This window comes from Biomphalaria glabrata, chromosome 14 (genome assembly GCF_947242115.1).
Source record: "Biomphalaria glabrata chromosome 14, xgBioGlab47.1, whole genome shotgun sequence".
Taxonomy (NCBI): Eukaryota; Metazoa; Mollusca; class Gastropoda; family Planorbidae; genus Biomphalaria; species Biomphalaria glabrata.
This window is the reverse complement of record NC_074724.1, coordinates 9,314,110-9,331,120: the sequence shown is the minus strand read 5'-3', so window position 1 is coordinate 9,331,120 and position 17,011 is coordinate 9,314,110. Positions and strand designations below refer to the sequence as shown.

Genomic DNA, 17,011 nt, shown 5'->3' with positions numbered 1-17,011 from the left:
AGTTCTTGTTTGAACAGATTAAAACCAAAGAATCTTATACAGACAATAGTTTTATGCTGCATAAAGCATTATTTAAACATATTCATGAACTGAGAGACATTTTGTACAAATTGAAAAAAACGTGAATTCTTAGCTAAACTTTGAACAGATAAAGATAGATTTACTTTAACACAAGAACATATAGTCTATTCATTTCATTAGTTGATAAAAAATTAACCTTCAAATTTGCGTTTGAAAAGCATTTCTAAAAAGCATGAAATAGAGATCAACACCTTACTAGCTGAGTGGTTAGTAAGTCTTCTGTATCTAATTCTGAAAGTATGCCAGATCTATAGTACGGCAATCACTACTGTTGGCATGTTTGTTTTTTAAAATATGTTTTACAGTTATGATAAAACATTCAATTTTAGACGTGTTAATAGTAAAAGAAATATTTTTTAAAAAGCTATTTAGGATAATTTGTTCTGCATCGTTTCACACAGGTTACATTTTAAATTACTTTTACGATACATACAATAATCTATATATATATAATTCTCTTCTTTCCTCAACAGTTTAAACGAGTAGTAAGGAGTAAAGGAAAGATCACTCTGGGGAGAGTCCACGAGAAAACAAGAGGGGGGGGGGGAGAACACGTAGTCACAACATAGCAGGGCAGGACCGTTGCAATATCACTCTTTTTTTTTATTTCTACCTCACGTTAAAAAAAAGGGGGAGGGGGAGTAATCTACTCTGTAGTAACCATTGAGGCGACAGAGCACGCTCAAGAGTTTGGACACCATGGAAAGATCACTCTTTTATTTTTGCAACTCGGACGGAGGGAGTTATCCTAGGTAATTTAAGAATGAAAAAAAAAGACAATTTTCGTTTGTATATTTCAGGAGATTGGTATGAGTTTTCAAAAGATTTTAATAATTTCCGGATATTTCCAGGACTTTTTGGTATATTTTTTGCAATTTCAGGAGATTTCCAGGACCTCCTGTTAAATCGATAGGAGGCCGCGGGAAATCTGTTATAAGTTATAAAATGGTTTAATTGAATAATTTATACACCTAAAATTAGCGCGGGTCCTATAAAAGTGCTGGGCCCAATGCGGTCGCATAGGTTGCAGTGGGCTAAGGGTGGCCGTGCAAAATAGCGGCGTATGCTACGCGGCCGGTCGACTAGTACTATATAATCGATCAAACCTTTACCTTCGTCTATCTATTAGTCTGTTGGACCACACAAGATCTGTTGACCGTATTTTTCCTTTTCTCTCTGGCTATTATCTTGGATAAAATCACTTTTATTGCCGCCCATGTTGTCTTCCCTTGCTTTCTCTGTCTGCCTCTTCTTCTTTTTCCTGGTATTGTTCATTTTAGGAAGTTCTTCACTAGCAATGAGGACATTGTAATATGACCATATAGTTTTAGTTTGCTAATGTTTTTACCATTAGCTAAAAGACCATCGTGGGGTACAACATGTCTCCATCTCTTCATTTGTGATGCTGGTCTTTGTATGTGATACCGGTAGCATCTTAATTCTATTGCTATGATGTTCCTCTCTTGTTCTGCAGTCAGCTTCCAAGATTCGCAAGCAGATAGGAATGTAACCATGACCAGGGAGCTAATCAGTCTGAGTTTAGTGTCGAGGGCTATATCTTTGAATAATTTTTGTTTTAAATACAGACTGAAACAGTTAACGGGAGATAAGTCTTTAGTACAGAATCATGACCTTGCCTAAAAATTTGAAACAAACAATAGATAACTCTAAAACTACCACTTTATAAGCACTTCTCTAGCTCAGTGGATAGCATGTATGACTTCCATAAAGGAGGCTTGAACCCTGGAGTTCGACCTCAAGTCGAACAACATTTGTATTTATTTAAGTGTTCTTGAAAAGCAAACATGGATACGCGGTCAATCACCTCCCCCCCCCCCCCCCCACCAAAAAGCTGAAGGCATGAAATCGTGCTAAACAAACAAAAAAAAATATAAAAAAAATTCTAATGGAACAAACTTAGTATTGTTATTCTAAATTTATTACTAATAACTTGCATGATTGAGTCAAAAATAGTTGTAACAATTACATGTAATAAAATATTTCTTTCTAAAAAAAATAATTTTTAAAATACCTCTATTCAACTCATACCCAGTAGCGGCTCTAGGGCTGGCATGTGAGACAACCGTCCAGGCCACGCGATTAAGGGGGTCCCAGCGATCGTACATTTCCTTGTAACCTTCAGCTTCGCAATCCAGATCGGATTTCATTAACTATGACGTGTGACTCAATATTTTGGAAGACTTTCCGACATCTATGTGAAACAATTACCATGCAAGCTCTTATCATAACATTTTTGGTTTCGGTAAATACAGCATCTTATGACCAGTCGATTCTACAAGTCTATCATTGTTTGAGCAGTTCACCTTGGCTTCAACAAGCAGCTGGAAACGAACAATTGGCATCGTTTATTTCGGAAATAGAAGAAATTTGAATAGGAAAACGTGTAGTTATCATGTTTGATCCCGTTACTAGTATACAATTATTTCTACATGAAACATTCATTTGTCATTTATGTTGTAACCTAAATGCACATTTTAAGAAATATATTTCTTAATTAAAATTAATAAAGAAATAAAGTGTTTTCTTGACCTTCGAGGGGGATACATTATGAGACCGCCCGCGAAATGTATTTTTCCGCGGTATTTAATTTCATATACGTACACCATTTTGGATACATCAGTATTACAGACATCCCCTGACACTTTAATCTCCTAAATAACAATTTCATATGCTCTTAAAATTTTTTTTACATGCCTACTGCTTCTGATGTCACGATCTGTTGACGAGCATGGTGTCATGTGGCCAGTACAACGACCAAGCAACTTTACGTTCCCCAACTAAACTAAACGATTGAGGGAACCAAGGAGCATCCTAAAAAATTCAAAAATCAAAATCCCAGATTCGGAAGAAAAGCATTTAACGCTGGGCCATCATTCCCCCACCTATTCACTAAAAAGTTTTTAAAATTAATGTTCGGGAATATTCAGCTCAAATTCTACTAAGTCTAGTTTCAAAGGCCTATCATTGAAATATAAAGTGTTGTAGATTTATGCATGCATTCGCTTAAAAGGATGTTTCTCGGAAAAGGGCGAAAGTGAGGTACAAAATGTTGCATTTTTTCGTGAATCCTACATTCGTTAGATATGTAAGCGACGTAACTGTCAGACCTGCAAACACACGCTCGCCACCCTCATCATCACCTGTCCTAAAATGACCATCAAGATCAGTGGCAAATTTAACCGTAATAGTAGAGGAGTCATATATGCTATAATATGCTCAAGGTGTCAGATGGTCTATATTGGAAACACAGGCAGGACCTTAAAAACACGACTCTAAGAACACCTTAGAGACATTGGTAGCTTTGCAACTAAGCCCGTCTCTATCCATTTTAATAACATACATCATAGAGTTACCACCGACCTCGTCACTGCTATACAGCAATGCAATGACAAAAAATACCCGTCTGCAGATCGAAAAAAAAATCATTTACATGTCAGGCATCTTCCAACTTAACGGGATCAAAAACCAGCACACTTTTATTTAACATGCGATGGGCACTAACACTACGGTACCCCCTTTTCGAATTCATCTTTGCCTGACATCTCCAACCCCTTTCCGTTTTCCCGCGCTTTTACACCAGCGTAGCTCATTTCTTTTCTGCCTCGATAGAGAACAACATCGGACAGATAAGTTAACTTAAGACTATTTTGTGTTAATTGTTTGTCATTTTTTGTTTGTTTTGTAGCTGATGAAGGCCTCGTGGCCCAAATGTCCTTTGTTTTACTTGGTCCGGCAGGGTTACATATATGCATGTTTTTCGTATTTTCTATACATTCGTTAAATATTAAGAGAAAAACAGCCCCTCTATATGATAAGATAAGATAATTTTTATTCGTCAAATCAAGTGGATATTTAGTTTGACTACAATTGACCAATTAAGCGTAACTACTGTAACAATAACAATATAGATGCAAATACGAACAACATTCACACGCGAAACATATACACACAACCAGCACTTTATGAAATTAGACTTCTATTTACAAATGTGGTATTGTCTTTTTAAAGAAAATAAGTGTTTAGTATGTTGTTGTTGTTGTTTTGTATATACTTTACTTGTTTTCGTATTAGGCCTACGTCACAAACAATAATAATCTTCCTTGCTATGTTAATTGTCGTGTTCTGTGGCAAGATGTAATGCTTTTCCAACCATCTAGTGACATTTAATGGTGATGTTAAAGAGTTGCTGGTGGATACGTTCCATTTCAGCTGTTGTATACGAGTGGCCTGTGATTGTGTTCTGGAAAGTACATCCTGTCGGATTACGTTTCCCGTTGAAAAATAAGTTATTGTGGATGACCTCAACATTGGCTTTTTTAGCGCATAGCCCTGTGACGTAGACATCCTCTAACCAAAAAAATGGGACATCTAGAGAGGCCTTGTAGAGAAGTTTGGCAGCGGAAGTTGTCATGGCGTAGGCTGTACCGGAAGTAAATCTGGGATAGGTTTTTTCAGTATACTGACTCTCTGATGCATACCATTTGGATGCTGGATTTCTAATTGGCTGAGGATTGTAAAAGACATAGCCAACAACAAACGGATAACCTTTTCCTTTAGTCTGAGATATATTGTTTAAGTTCTGTACCAGCAATGGGACATTTACATACATGTCATCGTCTGCTTTTAGGACAAATTGACTTCCTGGACATCGTGAAGTCACCCATTTCAGAATCGATAGTGTTTTAAATGTTAAGTTTTTATAGTCATCAATATAATCTTCTTGCAGTATGTCTCCATACAGCTCTGCTTCTTTATCAATGAAATGCTGTACAGATTGAGAACCGCTCGTTGAAGGATGTTCAGAGCCAAGAAAAAAGATTAAAGCAGCTTTGTTGCTACTGACAGTGGCGTAGCTGCCCCAAGTCTTTCTTATGGTCTGTCTTGTATGATTATTGCTTCTACTCCCGTCCACACAGATGACCAGTTCTGAAGTGGAGCAATCAACTATTGGAACTATTTTGTACATAAAGCCGAACGTATTGAACACACTTTTAGCCTCTTCATGACCAGTACTGACTAAAGCAGTAGTTAGCTGTGTCGTAGGTCTATACGTTTCTCGCAATGAATCATTTTGTACACTTTCGTTTTTAATAGTCCCATTAACATTGGTCCAATTTATTGTTATTGTAAAGTTGTGCGAAGCAGTTTGTTTTCTAGAACCATTGTTTTCAAGACTTTGTGCTTTGATGTTGACAACATTTCTATGCCTTGTGGACGTGTAAGCGTAAATGTTAATAAGAAATGTCACTGTTGTAAAACCTAAGAGGAAAATAGCTTTTCTTTTCTTGAATACTTGAAACATTGATCTAAGAAGGAACCAATGGGAAATGTTATACAGTATTTATCAATGCTAAATTTCAATAAATAAAGTTTAATAAAATGAAACACAACTTAACTGTCCTAAAAGTCAGAAAGCAGTATATTTTACAAAATACGCGTTTTAGTAACTGTTGCAAACAAAATATGAAATGTAAGAATACAAAAAATACATGATCTGATAATTTTCCTATGCAATAAAAAACAGATAAAATTCAATATAAACATGTTTATATTATTTCCAATGCAGTTAAAAAAAAAAATGAAATTTATTGTATTTCCTATGCAATAAAAAACTAGGTTACAAAAGACAGTTTGTGTGGAAACACAAACTCGAAATCGGCCCACCCAGGCAGGCTTCAATATTGTCAGAAAGAACATCCAAACGAAATTATATCAAAGACAAATGAGAGATAAGAATGGAGAAAGAAGGTTAACAGATCTTGTGTAGTGCCCCAACGGTCCCGCTGATCAAAGGATAGGTGAAAGTGAATGTAAAGTTAGATGTGAACCTGGCCTAACTAGTTCCCCTTTTAGACCTTGTGGTCTATAGGGCAGATGATGTAAAGTTCATCTGTTTTTTGTGGCCTACGGTTAACAAGGGTGTCATGTAGCCAGCACAACGACCAACCGCCTTTACTTTTCCCCAACTAATGTCAGGTACCCATTAGAGCTGAGCGGACTCAGAGGCGCCCAAAGATTATATAGTTGAAAATCCCAGTCTTCACCAGGATTCGAACCCGGGACCCCCGGTTCGGAAGCCAAGTGCTTTACCGCTCAGCCACCGCGCATTCCCTGGCCCATCTGATGTCTTGGAACTGATCTCATAGAATTGTGCAATAACATTAAAGTTTAGGAAAATAAAATTTACAAGATTACTATTTATTTTAAATTAGGTCTAACTTATAATGCGAACTAATTAGCTTTTTCTCTTTAAAAATCTGCTTGCATAACTGATTTTAAAAATTAGATTTTTCTCTTTCAGAAAAAAAAAACGTAGCCGTTGCATAAGAACTTTGAATGGTCTAAAATATTGTGATGTCGGATTTTCAATATCTTTTCTAGTTTACGAGATCTAAACGGGACGGACGGACAGACGGAGACATTTAGCGCAAAACTAATAGCGTCTTTTCCCCTTTCGGGGGCCGCTAAAAACATACACAATTCAATATGTGCATGTTTATAGTATTTCTTATGCAGTTAAAGGACTTTTTCTCCTTTAATGGTGATATAAATACTTAGCGATTGAGAAAAAAAAGCTGTCTATATTATTTTTATAATAGCACGTCAGGGTTGTTAGGAGTTTCTTGTATGTGTCATGCTATATTACCCGACATTGAACTGTGAGAAAAAGTCTCCGAGAGATAATTTAATTTTTTTAATAACAGGTGGAAACGTGCGTGATTATTTAGTAAATACCTTATTTTTAAGACACTTCTCCTTCATGAAGCTGGTTTTTTTTTTTTTTTTTTTTTGTAAGAGCGATTTTTTTGTTTTAAGTAATTAACAATTAATAGATTTTAAAAGAAAGGAAACATTTTTACCCCATCCTAATTACACGAACTGAACCCGAAAAAAAAATCATGGTTACGTGAATGTATAAAATCCAATCAAGAGTACATAAAATTCCAGTTCTGTGATACAGATCCAGAGATCAAGACATTTTAACATTAAAAGACAGTAGTCAATAAATACAAATTAAATATAATTGGCAAAATTACCTTTGAGCCATTTAGAGGTCAAATTAAAGAATACCAAAACATTGAACAGTGCTTACAATGAATAGACTATATTCCCTTTGGTGCACATAAGTTTTATCCAGAAAATAGCAGAGCATTCTGAAATATCTGTTTTAAAACCGGTTTGGTAGTTATCGAATTTAACGTAATGTTCATTGCAAGCGCGTTACGGCTCCATTATTTCATAATAGATTGTTCAACTAACTTAAGGCGTATGCGAGGTGTTCTGAACTTACGAAAGATGAAAAAATATATTTAAAAACAAAACTATTCTTATTATTACACATATTTGTTGTTGTTTTTACTCGGTGTTATCATGCAACTTTTGTTTTTCAGGCATTGATTTTTTTCACCACGTTTCTTTCTTCATGGGGATGGTCGCCTAGACATGTGGTATGCGCTCTGGACTGTCTTTGGATGGTCTCAAAAGCCTTAGGTAGAAGCCCTGCTCGATGCCTTTTTCCTCTTCCGTCCTGCGGGATGTTTGTGCTAGGATGTAATTATTTCAGAATCTGAAGGAAGCATTTGACATATTAACAGTTTTTAAAGAAGTGATGTATCTTTTTTTAATTTTATTTATTCATTTTTTGTAAATGTAAATTAAGATTAAGATTGAACGATTTTTACATAGATATAAAAGTCTGACAATAGGTTCCACACCACCATTGTAACTATCAAAAATTTGATCTAGATTTGTTAATTAATTTAAAGTCATTTCATTTTGTTTTGTTTTGTCTAAAGGACAAATGAGATTGATAGTTAATGATTACATACTTAGGCGCCAACTTGCACAAGGCTGCAGGCGGCATCAGAACGAGACAGCAGAGCAACACTTAAAAAAACCGAGAATGACACCTTTGAGACCAAAAGAAAATCCAAGCCGCGGACAGACGTAGACAGTGGAAAAAGAATCTAAATCAACCACCGGTGGACAATGGTTTTGTCTACTCTGGATGGCAAAATATGTAGGTCGAAGCTGTAGGTGCGTAGCCACGTGAAATAGTGCATTCCTTATTATTCACTATTCATTATAGACTCAATCTATTTTATCTTAGAGATTACAGAAAAAAAAATACCCGCGTATTTTTGTGTCATTCTAGCCATGTTTACCAGATACTTAAACATCATTATTTTTCCTGGCTAATTCAGGAAACCCGTTTGGTGCACTAATGATACTAGAAGACAGTGCCGACATTAAGTCATTGCAGAAAATGCAACCGCAGTGGGCCCTGCACTTTCAGAGGCCCCGCGCTAATTCTAGGTGTAAATTATTAAATTAAAACAAAGAAAAACGTGTAAAAAATAACCGGATTTCCGCAGCCTCCTGATTTTCGAGGACCTCCTGGAAATCTCATGAATGCAAAATATACGAAAAAGTCCTGGAAATCTGAAATTATTAAAATCTACTGAAAACTGAATTCCAGACAAAGTTGTCATTTTGTCTTTTTGTCATTTTGTCATTTGTCATTTTGGAGTGCAGTTCGTTAAAAAAATAAACGGCATATTTAGCTTTCATTTATTAAAAATGTATTGCAAAGACAAATGTATTTTCTAATACAAAATCTTAATTTTGACATTATGCTTATCCCTACCCAGACTAGACTACCCAATCAGTTTCGCATAGGGCCCCGCAATTGTTAGGGCCCTGCTAGAAGAGAACACATATCAATTTGTCGTTGAGATCCGATTGCAAAATGTACCTTTATTTGTGTGTCTCTCTAATCTTATTCAACTTTAAGAACTAACCCGGCCGTTCAAAGCGCAGTCATGTGATAGACTGCATTTATTGTTACTCTTTGGAATGGAAGACATTGCCATTTTTATTATGTTCAAGGAAATTATTTGCAAGGGAACTAATGACAAGGAACTATTTGCAATGGAACTATTTGCTTTGGAACTAATGCAAAGAAACTGTGCAGCTGGGAACTTTTAAATAAACTATGATTTGAAATTTTACACCGTATAAAAAAAAGGTAAATAATTTTGTGTGATTGAAGATAACAAACAAAAGTTGACTTTGAAAATCTAAGGGATTCTACACAAATTTAGACTCAAGTCATTTAATGTGACATCAATATTGTCATTTACTACACTACACATAGCATATGTCTGTACCTAACGCCAACCCACAACTTTTAAAGAAACTTATAGGATGACAGTGCGTGGGTCTCGAATTAGGAATCATACTTAAGTCAGTCAATACGCATAACTAACCTCCAAGCAGCCTTTTTAATTTAAATCTTATTTTACAATTATAAAATAAACTTCCGGTAATGTTATTCTTTTTTTTTCCTCTTCTTTTTCTAGATTGGATATGTCAAAATGTGGTTGGCTGCTAATTATGCCATTTTGGTAAAACTAATAGAATATACATTATTTACACTTTACTTACATCTGCATGTCAAAACTGATTTTTGCAAGATAAATTTGTGCATTCAATTTTCGTTTGTTTGAAAGATATTCCTTTCTGTATTGTCATTTTTTTCATTGTATTATCAACGGTATATTAGTTGAAAAGGTCGCCCAAATAAACAAATATAATTATGTCCTCATGTATCATTTAATTACGCACTGTATTTAATGATATTTATTTCTTCCTGTTGGGGGGTACAGATGTCTTGCCAGATATTTGAGATGAAAACGCGCAGTAGTTTCCAGATCAGGCAGCTCTCCCTACAGTGTACTTTTCTAATGGGGTGTTTTGAAGCCTCGTTTCTTGATAAAAGAATACAGATTTGAAGGTTGGTAATCTTTGATCCACTACGTGTCTTACTAGTTCCATTTTTTTTTTTCAGTTTCCGGAACAAAAGTTGTCTCATTCTGGTACTTCCTGTTCATAGTTCAAAAATTACTAGTTGAATATAATACGTCATGGAAATTCTACCAAAAATTCGGGCATATTTTTATATGCTTCGGGTTGTGAAAATTGATTTATAATTTGTAAGAAAAAACTATAGGGAAACATTAAATCTGTGCGATTTGAGTTGTAACTATCACAAAGCCAATCACAAACGATTGAACTGCAATATTTTAAAAAGGTCGAAAATGTGGGAAATGGTTTCACGACATCCACGAAAACCTTTCTGCAAAGACTCAGACTAAGCAAAAGTTGGCTCTCTACCAGGAAATCTTACCGACCTTCACAGCTTCAGCAAAGAACTGTAGCAAAAAATAAATACATATATATAAAAAAAACGTAATGATGGCTGGGACGAATCTAACAGATGAACAATATAAATCGATTTTCATTCAGTCAAACTCACTTTTCACCTTGTAGCTCTCACCTCGCCCAGCGCCCCACCACCCCTCATCATCACGTTACCTGTGATGTCAGCAAGAAATTGGCACGACCAAATATATCCACGGAGGATCGTAATGAAATAGCCTGGACACTACTTGACCATTCTATCTCGTTTCTCACAACTCACCATTATTAGAAAAAAACACTCGAAGAGGTTCAGGCTAAAGCACCATCTTAACACTGAAACCAAAAAAAAAAATAAATCATTATTTTACTTCCAGTTTGTTTCGAGGACTATTACTAATGTCGCATTCAAAAACCTCCTAAATAGATCGGTATTTCTCATTCAACTAAGTGCGAAGTGTGTCAATGTGTATGTTTAATAATTCAAACGAGAAAAAGTATAAACAAGCAATATACAAAAAACAAATACTTAAAAAAACAAAGCTTTTAATAAGTGTATCAATTAGTTTGGATGAGTCAAGTAATTAAATTTGAAATAAGCCTCAAACGACAATCTATAAAGGGGACTTATTCAGTTTGTAACACCACTTCAGTTCGGTACAATTTCTTTCCCTTGTATGAGATGCCAAACAAAGTAATTTATTACCAATAGTTAATTAACTCATTGTGTACATTTTTTAAATTAATTATTGTATTGTCAGGTGAGAGAAATGACTGTGCAAAATTTCAGCTTGATCTCATATAGGGTGTGGGAGAAATAACATGTACAAACTTTTGGCCAGACAGACACACAGACAGAGTGAGTTGATATAAGCTTGTGTACAAATACTTTAAAAGGCAATACCTCCTTTATATAATTATAGAGCGATTATTTTGCACTTAATAACTAATGAATGTTAGATGCAGATCAGGGTTGAGGCCTTCTGTGATGAATGGTATCGTTCAGAGTGAGACGTTGTAGGCTAAAAGCAATTTAAAGTGTTGTCAGCTCCTGATATTTTCCCTCAGGGTTGACTCCCGAAGCCTCTCCCATGGTTGGGTTTAGCCTTAAAGAAGAGGATATTAGCATTCATAGTTTTTTCCTTCTCCTGTGTAAAATGTTTCTGAAATGCTAACGAGCCCTTCCTGCAAGAAGCTTTCTGGTTTAGACGCCAGTAAACTCTCCTTTTTGAACCGCACGTGAAGGCCAGGTGGTTGGACTGGTTGATAAATGCTATGTGAGACTCGGGCCATTCAATACATTTGTATATAATAAAAATCCTTAGTACCAATGCAAATTCCTTCAATAGCAGCTTTTCAAAATCAGCCTTAGTAGGCCTATATCATCATTATTAATTCATCTTTTTCCCAAATAATTTTTACGAGTCTGTTGAGTTTATGTCAGTACATGCCGTGTCATCAATAAGAAAAGTTTAAATTTCTAATTTGCTATTTTTAGAAACTATAAAAATAAAAAAAATTGTCAGTATTGGCAATAAGAGTTACTATGACGAGTCAAGGAGTGGACGTTTCAGTCTTTAAGTAGAACGAAAAAAAAAAGACTGAAATAAAAAACGACCAAAGCTTCCGGCTGCCATCTTGACTTAGACCTGCTTAGGTGCAAACTTGCCTTAACTGATAAAGTAGAGTGCGCCTGGTTGCATGCGGCTTCAGAACGAAACTGCTGGAGGTTACTCACAAAGGCCGCGGGATACACATTTGAGACCAAAAGAAAATCCGCTTCCTAGGACAGACGCAGACGGCGAAAAGACAACCATTAATCGACCACCGGCGGACAATGCTTGTGCTTGCCCTGGATATGGCAAAATATGTAGGTCACAGCTGGTACTGCATTCCTCATTAATCTTCGGACCCGGAGACAAGCCTTATTATCATTATAAATATGAAAATGTTTGTTGTAAATGAAAATGCTTAGTATTGGTAAGCTTTGCGCTACTTGCGATTGTAATGTGGGATGTTATTTATATCGCATATAATAAACTTAGAATTACACGTTTATTTGTTATCTTTGTTTTGCGTTTGAATGAGGCTATCTGGTTACCTTTGCACACACCACTTATCTGATAATTTCGATTTTCTTTGCTTCGTAAAACTTAGAATATCTCAGCAGGAATTTCCTGGTCTTTTGATTATGCCGAGCAACTGGGACACGATCGTAATTCTTCTTAACCATTAACAATGGATGCAACTTAGACTGGACTTTATCAGCGACAGGCGATGCATGAAGGAATTGGAATTCTCGCTGAGCCTGCGACGGTCACTGAGTTAGTTAATTGGAAAATGCATTCTACAACAGTCTCATAAAACTTTGATGCATACAAAGGGGCATAAGCGTGTTTGTTCTTTAAGGAATGAAGCCAAAGTTCCAATAATAAACAATTTACCGTCGGCTTACTTAGACTTAGGTCCTCCCACGCCGTTCGGCGCATTGGGCGGCAAGCTGTGTCCATAATGATCTGTCATTGGCAATGTCTGAAGCCTCCTCCCACCTGGTGTCCACTGTTCTGAGGTCCTCCATGAAGGTGTGTCGCCAGGTAATACGAGGACGTCCCTGTTTGCGCTTTCCTCGTTTTGGCTTCCATGTTATCGCAACTCTTGGTGTGCGTAATTCATTTTGACGTAGAACATGTCCCGCAAACCTCATGCGACACTCAGTCACAACCTCACTAAGTGTTCGACTTCCAGTTCGGCATAGGACTTCCTTTTTTGAGACCCGATCTGTGTAACTGACTCCCAAAATCCGTCTCAGCCATCTCTGTCTTTTCTCAATTTTGACAGATGACTTCCACGTCTCACATCCATATGTAGCAGTTGGAATGACGATTGTGTTGAGGTGTATTTTTGTCTCGAGTCCAAATAGGCTGCAGCCTTTGGAAAATGCACCCTGCCTTTCTTATTCGGCACGCTACATCATGGTAAGCATCTCCATCATTTGTTATGATGCTGTCGGCATTTCTGTTCTAAATGTGGCCATGTTTAGTTACTAGTACCTACTAGTATGTCTTTTAAAATAATGTATTAAATATACAAACGCATACGGCGAAAAGAAAATCTAAATCGACCACCTGCGGACAATGGTTATGCTTGCCCTGGATATGGCAAAATATGAGGTATTATTATTATTATTATTACACTAGTTGACCGGGGGCGTAGCATAAGCCGCTATTTTGCAGGGCAAACTTTAGGCCATTGCAACTTATGCGACCGCAGTAGGTCCCGAACATTCATATGACCCGCTAATTCTAGGTGTATAAATTATTATATTAAACCATTTTATAACTTATAACAGATTTCCCGCGGCCTCCTGTCGATTTATAAGGAGCTCCTGGAAATCTCCTGAAATTGCAAAACATACGAAAAAGTCCTGGAAATCTCAATGAAAATCTTTTAAAAACTCATAGAAATCTCATGAAATATATAGACAAAAATTGTCATTGTGTGGTTTTCATTCAATATGGAAAACGTCAATCCTATGCGCGATAACTAATTACGGAATTAGCCGTAATTGTGTAATCGGGTGAAAGAAGGTTCTCGCTCCTCAAACTAATGAAGATTTACTTAAGGTCAACAATTCTTATAGATAGCTTGAAACATTTTGTAATTCTTGCTATAGAACGTGATCTATGTAGGAAATAGATTTTTTTTTAATGATATACTGTATGACTTTGCTACACTCAAGGCTCGTTAAGTAATTCTGTACGTAGTAAACAATGAATAGAATGGAAAGACAAATTTATTTTCTAATACAAACTCTTTAATTCCAATTAATATCCGTATCCTTACCCAAACCTTTGCTTATAGTGTGGATTTTCTTGCATATTTTCAAGCCCAATGATTTCCTCCATGTTTACGTTACGATTTTAAAGATAGGCTTACATTCTTTAACTCTTTTTCTCCATAATTATTTAACACATTCTGGTGGAATTAACGTTGGTATCGTTAGTTATGAGAGAAAGAGTTAAGCAATTAAATACAGCAACACTATTATTATTTTTATCCTTTCCATTCTGAAGCACTACTTCCCATGTGACAGATCTGACCTATCCCGGACATTACATCTGTAAAACATCGCAACTGGGTTTGTATAGTCACGTGAAATATTTTTTTTCCTTTTATAGATCTTATCTTCTTATCTTATATAATACAGACGTTACTTTAAAAAAAAAGAGGGTGATTACGTCCTACGCGTCATGCATTTAGTCAGGCATATTAGCCAATGACTTAAATTCTGCCAAATCACTGGTTTTCCTTGCTAGCTCAGGCACCCATTTCATGCTCTAATAGCGCTGGGGAAGAAGGGGCGTTTATATATTACAGATGCTACTTCAATAAAAGAAGATATTTACATCCTACGCATGTATCAATCTAGTTATGTTTCTTAATCAATGACTTAAACTCTGCCTATTCGCAGTGGCGTAGCTAGGGTGGGGGTGGAGGGGGGAAGAATTTGAAGATCCCCCTGGCTCCCACTTGAGGGGGCCCAAATGAGTGTTTGAGATTTGTTTTTAAATAAATTAAAAGTTACGTTACTGTCATGTAATCTTGCTTTTTACGTTGTTTTATAAGTCAGTGACCCTGTTGTATGTATTCCACACAGATTATTAAATCCTTCCTTGCTGGGTTACTCTTAATTTCAAGAAGAAATTTCAATAGCGCTGACTAGTGCCGTGTTACTCTCAGGAAGTAACTTGGTATATAGGGTAGTTTATTTCATCATCCTTATGTTGTAGAAAGAAACCTGATAAGAGCACTGAAAACAAAGGAGACAATGAACATGTCGAAGAAAAGTATCACTATTCAGATGATTCATACACAGATACAGCAGTCAAAGAAGTGAAAATGTCTCTTGATGAGAGACTTCAGGAGAATACCTTTTAGCAGTCAGAGAAAACATCCAAAGTTAGTGATGACGAGTCTTCCAAAATCACTTTCTCCAGAAGTGGAAGAAGCTTTAATTAAGTACAAAGACTTCGGATATATCCAGCCTGGAATTTAATCTGAGGAACTGCAAACGAAGATTTTGTTAAAGTAGCTTATTTTTTCAAAACAAAGATGAACGATATTTGTTTCCAGTAGGGTTTACCAAAAATAAATTACATTAAATGACATCATGATTCACTACAAAATTTCCAACAGGAAAAATTTGCAACCGATCTTGGCTCCTCTTCTCTCCACACATGGGATGTCTGTTTTGTTTTGCATTTGTACTGTTTTCTGAGGCATCTGTAAAAACATCTAGTGCTTTGAGCAAACCTGGAGTTGGTTTAACTAAATAGAAGAAACCCCAAGAGAGACTGAAAGAACATCAAGAAGGAGTCCACCACAGACAAGCTCTTTTAAAGAGAAAGTTAGAAGAAGAAAAGCTTAATTAAGGCATGCTCAAATTTTGAAAAAAAAAACAGCAGTAATGGAGAGATGTTCTGAAGCGTGTAACAGCAGCTATTAAGTACTTAGCAAAAACTAACTCAAGCTGACGTGGTCAGAACGAAAAACTGAATTCAACCAATCCTGGGAACTTCCTAGCATCTTTGAAATTTCTTGCAGAATTTGATGAAGTTAAGAAACAGCACTTACGTAGAATCGAATATGGGAAGACACATTAATTGTCATCAGAAATTTAAAATGAGTTCATTAATTTGATGTTCAATAAATTTAGGGAATCAATTGTTGGGAAAGTCAAGCAAGTATCTTAATTTTCTCTGATGTATGATTCCACCCCCAGATGTTTCTCATCAAGAACAGGTATCCCTAACAGTTCGTTACTTGGTGGTTGATAATTTCGAAATAAAAGAGTCATTCATTGGTTACTTTAAAATTTTGAAAGCTAATGGACAACATTATGAAGAACTTGTTCTGAAAGTTCTTAAAGACATTGGACTTGACTTTGATCTGTGCAGAGGTCAAAGCTATGATAATGCAACTATAAATCCAAAGGCACCATTTCTGAACTGTGATAATCACTCTTTGAACCTGGCAGCTCTTCATTCTGCTGAGATAGATCCAGCCATTGTCACCTTTTTGTTTTGGATCTGTACAAGAATTGTTCAACTTTTTTTTCCAATTCACCCCAGAAATGTGCCAAACTGAAAGAAGCTGGAGCCGGGAGTTAAAAAAGGAGAGTACTACAAGGTGGTCCACAAGAGAAGAAACTACGCCGGCAGTTTCCTTGCACCTCGACAAAATCATCAAGCTATTGGAGAAACTTTCTGAATCAACAACTGAAAGAATGGACACTAGAAGGATTAAACAGAATCTTCTTTAAGCAATGGAAAATTATGAAATTTTCGCTTATCTGGAATTCTCCTGTGCCGAATCAATACAGTTAAGAAACTAAAAAAGTCTGGACTGCAAATACGGGAAGCTGCTGGAGAAATTAAAACCCTTTCATGTTTTCTGCAAAATGATGAGAAACGGATGAAACTGATCACCCAATCCATCGAAAAAGCAAAAAAAAAAAAAAATGTAGTGAATGCTATGGAGTTACTGTATTCAAAATAACTAGAAGAAAGAAAAGACTTAATGGAGTTGAATTCAGATGTATTACTTTCAATTGAACTGTAATTCAAACGTGTTGCGACAGAAGAGCTGGACAGTTAATATGGAGAAGAAGAACAGATTCCAAAGGCTGGAAAACCATGTGGACACCTTT

General features: G+C 36.1%; 1 protein-coding gene across 1 annotated transcript; it reads right to left on the bottom strand.

The window, feature by feature from the left end:
• Positions 1–3,978: 3,978 nt before the first annotated feature.
• LOC106055243 (beta-1,3-galactosyltransferase 5-like) lies at positions 3,979–5,404 on the bottom strand. The gene has a single exon (XM_013211430.2). The coding sequence runs from the start codon at positions 5,402–5,404 to the stop codon at positions 4,256–4,258; it is 1,149 nt and encodes a 382-aa protein (XP_013066884.2). The 3' UTR covers positions 3,979–4,255.
• Positions 5,405–17,011: the final 11,607 nt, after the last annotated feature.